This window comes from Ammodytes marinus (assembly GCF_949987685.1).
Source record: "Ammodytes marinus genome assembly, chromosome: 5".
NCBI classification, from domain to species: Eukaryota; Metazoa; Chordata; class Actinopteri; order Uranoscopiformes; family Ammodytidae; genus Ammodytes; species Ammodytes marinus.
In genome coordinates this window covers 22,541,051-22,547,129 of record NC_137234.1, presented here as the reverse complement: position 1 = coordinate 22,547,129, position 6,079 = coordinate 22,541,051, and the positions used below count along the sequence as shown (strand labels likewise).

Below are 6,079 nucleotides of genomic sequence, written 5' to 3'. Positions count from 1 at the left end.
CAGGATCAGAGAGGCCTGTAATAACTGCTTTATCCATCAGTCATAGAAATGCAGTGTTTTGTTTGTGTTTTAATAATGTGAGCCTAAGAGATGAGGATGATGTTGATGATTAAAACCTTGCAGGTTTGGTGGGAAAACTAGAAAGGGATAAAGATAAAGAATGTCAGTGACCGGGGAATAGTAATGTGATGCAGTTGAGTCAGCCATGGAGTGAGTAGCAGATTGCACATAAGTGTCAGATATGGGTGGAATCTCATTTTGTCAGTGTAAAATCCCAAGCCTTCACTTCACTTTGAGGGGCAGAGTCTGTGAGAAACATTTTTGTCTGTTGGTCGTTTGCCATCCACTCACTTTGAGCTTATTTTCCCCTGGATAACCTCAACAACCTCGACAACCTTGAAATGACTTAAACCTTGTGTTTGCATTTTTCGTCTAAACTCAATTCCACTCATAAGAGTAAGACTATTAAATTAAAGGCCTGTGATGTCACAGAAAGAGAAATGTAGGGTTAGACAGTGAGACCATAAAACACTCTTTCTGCCTTTTCTCAGGCTAGGATGAACCAATTTCAATTTTCTTTGCACATTTATACTAGATAGGATCTCAGAATTCAATACACCTTCATATTCCCACCGGTGAAATAGGCCTTTAAGTACATTTTAGAATGTTTTGTTTCCAATTGTGCTGGCTTAGTAGGAGAGTTTAAATTGATATCAACTCCAAATATTAATTAAACTCTTTCACCAAAATGGGTATCAATACATTGTGGTATTGCAAGGGATTCCCTCATGTGCAGGAAGACTTGGGACTATAAACACTCGCAATTGAGATTCAACCTGATAAATAATGTGACTTGGCCTTTCGTTTTGGCTCCTACCCAGTGTTCATACCTTCGGGCCTCAGCATTGGGTTCGCAGTAGCTTTTATTGGTGAAATTTTAAGAAGCGCTCAACTATGTGGTGTGTATGTATTGTTTTTTTGTTTTGAAGAAGTTGGTTACCTTTACCAATGTATTGTGGATAGAAAAAAACTTTCCACTTGTGAAAATGGAGTGTTGTTTGGTTTTATAAACATTTTATCTCGAGCACTTTATAACCTCTAGCTAATCCTTATATCCGTCCAAAGCTCTCTACTGACCCAGCTGAATTTATACTCAAAAATGTCCAGTTCAAAAATGAAAAAAAGAAAGAAAAAACATAAAGCACTTATCGTTGTAAAGGTAAATACATCTTAACCAAGCATTTTTACATTTTTTTGCGTCTGAATATTTCTTAGGTTTAGGACAACTTTGTATAGAAAGTCTGCTCACTGTTGAATTCCTCTTTGTATTCAGTCTCAGTGATCCAGTTAAATCTGTCCAAAAAACAACAAAAAAACAGCCATTCCCACAAAAGCATTTTTCAGTGTTGGAGTGGTAAGTAGGCCTTTGTGTTTTACACACAGACAAAACACCTAAAATACTGATTCATTTAGTTTGTGCATTGAAATGAAGGATTTTCATTGTATTGCTATCTGTACTATTTACTGTTTAGTCTGTCACTTGAGTCTGTTAATACTTGTGTTGTGTTAAATATATAAGTTTTTGTCTCAGTGTTGGTACCGTGTGCAGTCTGGCGCCATGTAAAGTTGGCATCCAGTAACCATCCCTTGTGTTGTGAACAGGGGCTCACTGGTAAATTAAATCTCTGTTACATAGAGCCCGCCATTTGGATTATATCTATGGTGTTATGTACAGGAGTGATGGGCACTTCTGATGTGATGTTAGTACATAATAGTTTATACATATTTCTATAGCACTGACATCTGTTAGTTTTGAAGCAGAGTTGAGTCTAGAGAGCTGGCTGCTGTTGTGGGGTTAGACTGGAGTGCACCCAGACATACCAAAGCTCTTGTTGTGAACCGTCGTCACCTTGTCTCATGTGTCCTTGCAAATGGCCGCCATAATGTTTACTTATTTGTACTTATTTAAATTATGCAGCTCTTACATGGATAGCAATTTAGCATGGTGTTTTGTTCAAGTACAAGCTTTATAAAATATATGTAAAGGTACTTTGTTTCATGGATCAGTTCAGTCGTATTAACATTTCCACCAATTTGATACATTTCTCATTACATTACTCTATTTTTTGATGCATAAAACACTGCTGTACTTTCCATATCTACGACAGTAGCCAATTTGGCGTTATCAAACAAAGCCACTTTTTGAGAATAATTCAAATATTAGAATAGCATTGCTCACGTATGCATTTGTTTACATTTTCATAGTCATACTATTTTGTCCTGCAGTTGTTATGGATCCATTTTAAAGTAACTTATCTTTTTTAGAATTTTGTATCCATGTATCAAAATGTAGAGTATTTTTGTAAAACTAAACTTTTTTGGTTCATGCTCATAGCACAGTATCATTGCTGGTATGTTGTCCTGAAATGAAGCGCAGGTTTATTGTAAAGTGTATGACTGAAATTAGAAATGTTATTAAGTGGAGATCAAGCAAAAATGTATAATTCTACTGTTTGAACATTGACTTTACCCAACCTGTATAACATAATACATGGGCTAGGTTTCTTGTGTGTGTGTGTGTTAATTTTTACTTTTTCTTTTTTTCATGTCATGCATCTCAAATGGCACTTTGACTCATCCATCAACTGTAGGTCAGGTTAGAGTGCAGTAGTGATGTTTCAAGCATTCCATTCCTCTAGGGGAGTTTAAGAGCACATGATGTTGCAGAAGAAGTCTGGAACAGTAATGCCTCTTAAAGCCATACCAACACAGAAAGCCAACCTGTGACTTCAGTTTCATGAATGTAGATTTTACCTCATGGTGAGGACATAGAGCTTGCTCTACATCTTACATCGGACCAATTACAGTTTTAGAGAACATATATTTTGAGGCAGAGGGGAATGGTGGAGTGGCACCAATTGTCATTTGTATCACTGTACTTTTGTCAGATTGTTTTGTCTTGGATGGTGGTGTTAGTTATCTTTTCACGTCCAGTTTCATTTTGAGCAAACTAGGATGCTCAGTCTGACTCTTTGAATTGCCACTTCCACCTGAAAAAAACCATGTGAAACGCACGTTGGTGAAAATAGCACACAAATCTTTACACAATATCAGTTTGTCCTTCAGTCATGTAAATTAATATCCATGCATATTTAGATATGAAATATACTGCAGGGGTATCTTGAATTTCAATTGTGATACTTTCAACAGAACTTTGTGTGCCTTGATAACTTAACCGTTACTCTGCTGTGTTTACTAGTGTCCCCTGTTGTGTCATTGCTATTTGGCTCTCTCTCTCTTTAGGGCAGTTTTAAAATCAGGACACTTTTCACTGATGAAATGTTTATTTCTTAACACAAGCATAACCATAGCAAATCCCATACCAATATGTATTTTTTGAAAATGTTCTCATTGAAAGTCCATTGCAAGATATCAGTGAGTAGCCTCATAATATTGTGCAGCTTCACCAGTGAATTTTCAACTTTTTTTTCTTTCTTTTGAGAATCTTTTTTCATGCCTCATGAGATTTTGTACATGTGAGGTAAAAGGGACAAGACCGTGGAGATTGTTTTATGGAAAGCTTTCTTGTGTTGATGTGCTTGTCAACATTACTATTGTTGCTGTGAAATGCTTGATCAAAAGGAGCAGCGATTATAAATGAACTGTCAATTGCCAATAGTGTGAGCCGTATCTTGTGTTTAATCAGTTTGCTCACTTTTCCTAGTTCGCTTTCTATTTTACATTCTCCAACAGTTCTGTTGTATCCGTTCTGTGTAGCTTGAGCTTTAGTATCTAGCCTTAAGACCCTGCAGTTTGGATAAAGGTCAACCCCAGTGTGTTTTCATACATCTGACTATTATTAACATGTACTTTGCCTTGGTTGGACATTTGTATACTCATGTTTATATCTGTAATCCTGCTGCTACATTAAATGAATTAATAAAAATGATAAGCGTTATTGCTTCTTTTCTCTCTCACCCCCCATGTTTTTAATGTCCTTGTTATAAAAAGCTCTGGAAGGTTTTTATATTAATCTACTGTATTCAAACACATATTGCATGTACACTATGTACAGTTTCACATTGAAATCCTCTTCTAAATTAATGCAGTATATTAATACACCATAGTTAAATATGAATTGATACTTGAATTGACACAATTGCATTACCAACATATGCAAAAGAGCTGGTCATAGTTTACTAATTCTCTTATGTAGAAATTGTTGGAAGAAGGATAATGGATCGTCAGAGTCAAAACCAACTTCAAACCCAGGATTCTTCCTGAGAGCAAGCGCAGCAACCAGTATGGCCAACATGGCTGTCAAGCCCCATATGTGATACCGGCTTCCTGAATCAGGGTCCAGAAAATAGAAAGAGTGCAACGGTCCCACCATCTCAGCAGCACCGTGGACAGCATAGTGGTCCTTTTCGCTGGTGAAAAACTCCAGAGGGACTGTGAATACAGCACTGACCTCTGTTGGGTTGGGACAGGGACAAAATGACGCATCTATGAAGCCAACCACGGGGGTCACCAACAGGCCGCTCTGTTAAAAGAGAAGAAGATAGAAGCGGGTTAGAAGTGAGAGAAAGAGGCGCCCACAACAGCAGATGCCCTGAAAGAGTCTATTGATTTATTTTTTATTTTTTTACAGTTTTACCTTATTGATGATAGGGAACAGTCTGCAGACAACCTGGACGTCATCAGGTGGTAGACCTATCTCCTCCTCGGCCTCTCTCAGAGCTGTGTCCACATCATCTATGTCACTGGGGTCTCTCTTCCCACCGGGGAAACACACCTCACCTCCACTGGTCCTTAGCTACACACACAACAAACAGTCATTCAAAAGTTGAGGGGCTAAATTATGGATCCATGTCTTGTCTTCTTGACCCAGTTGCCAGCTATTGGGGTTACCTCTTTTGATCGCAGGGTCATCAATGTGTGCAGCTTTTCATCCTTCACGAACAGAGGGATCAGTACCGAGGCTTTCGGCAGCGTCGGGAGGTAGGAAAACTTGTTTCCAATTTCAAACTGCTTTAAAATGGCTATCGTTTCGTCTTTGATATGCATGGTAGCTGCTCGGGATCAACGCAGATACAAACTATGTAGAAATACATAGGCTACGCACCAATAGCCTAATAGCCTACAGAAAAAGTCCAAAGTGAATCATCGGTTTGTTGTCATAAAAGTGTAGCCTACTAGAGCCCGAGCCGTCACAAGTTGAAACAAGATAACTTGAGCAAAGAGCTAGCGCTGGAAGCTGTATGATAACAAATGTCACTCTTTTTGTTGGAGTGGCGCTAAAATGTGGCAGATAGTATCCTTAGAAGTCCCTGCATTGTTATATTATTCGCTTGGTTCATTTCTACGACGGGTCGGTGCCGTTGCGTTGAATGACAACATACACTGACGTCACAGTAAGCGACGAGTTTCATGTTAGCCACTATTAGCCTGTTAGCTAATCCCACTGTTAGCAATGTCCCACTGTCACGAGGTTTGACCAGAAATGTTTATTTTGCTTTTCGGAAATAAGACCGTGTGCGTCATAAATAGGGAAGCATGGGTTATCCGATAAATGGACATGATAATGAGAAGGTACCCTTTTCTTCAACATATTTCTTGAATATAGTGTTAAATTATATTTAATCCGGAGAAACAGAAAAAATACAAGACTCAATATTTTCGACGAGATGTGTATTGCTGTAAACAGGACGTCGATGAAAACCATAGATAGTGATGAAAACACAAGATATTAAATTAAAAAACAGTACATTCCATGTCAATACTGAGTCCAAACAGATATGTACAAACTGAAAAAACTTCTTACATAAGACTGAATTCTCACTGAACATAAAGCAGCCTGAGACAGCCAGAACGAATGAATGACCTTTTTCTATCTCAAAGATAAAATTGCAATTTGCAGGTATACACGTCTATACATTTAAGTGTATAAATTAATAAAAATTTAACTACAGAAATGTTCTTAATATACATGATTGATCTCATGCATTCAGTGAAATTAAATATACTTCTTTAAGTTATTTACAACCCACAAGTCACACCTTGTGAATTCTTATGTAGA

At 37.7% G+C, this 6,079-nt stretch overlaps 1 protein-coding gene across 1 annotated transcript; it reads right to left on the bottom strand.

Annotated features, from left to right (window-relative positions):
* Positions 1-4,182: 4,182 nt before the first annotated feature.
* On the bottom strand, positions 4,183-5,347 carry nudt7 (nudix (nucleoside diphosphate linked moiety X)-type motif 7). Its single transcript, XM_080027628.1, has 3 exons — positions 4,912-5,347; positions 4,658-4,816; positions 4,183-4,543 (listed from the first exon to the last, which is right to left on the bottom strand). The coding sequence occupies exons 1-3, from the start codon at positions 5,065-5,067 to the stop codon at positions 4,190-4,192; spliced, it is 669 nt and encodes a 222-aa protein (XP_079883754.1). The 5' UTR covers positions 5,068-5,347; the 3' UTR covers positions 4,183-4,189.
* Positions 5,348-6,079: the final 732 nt, after the last annotated feature.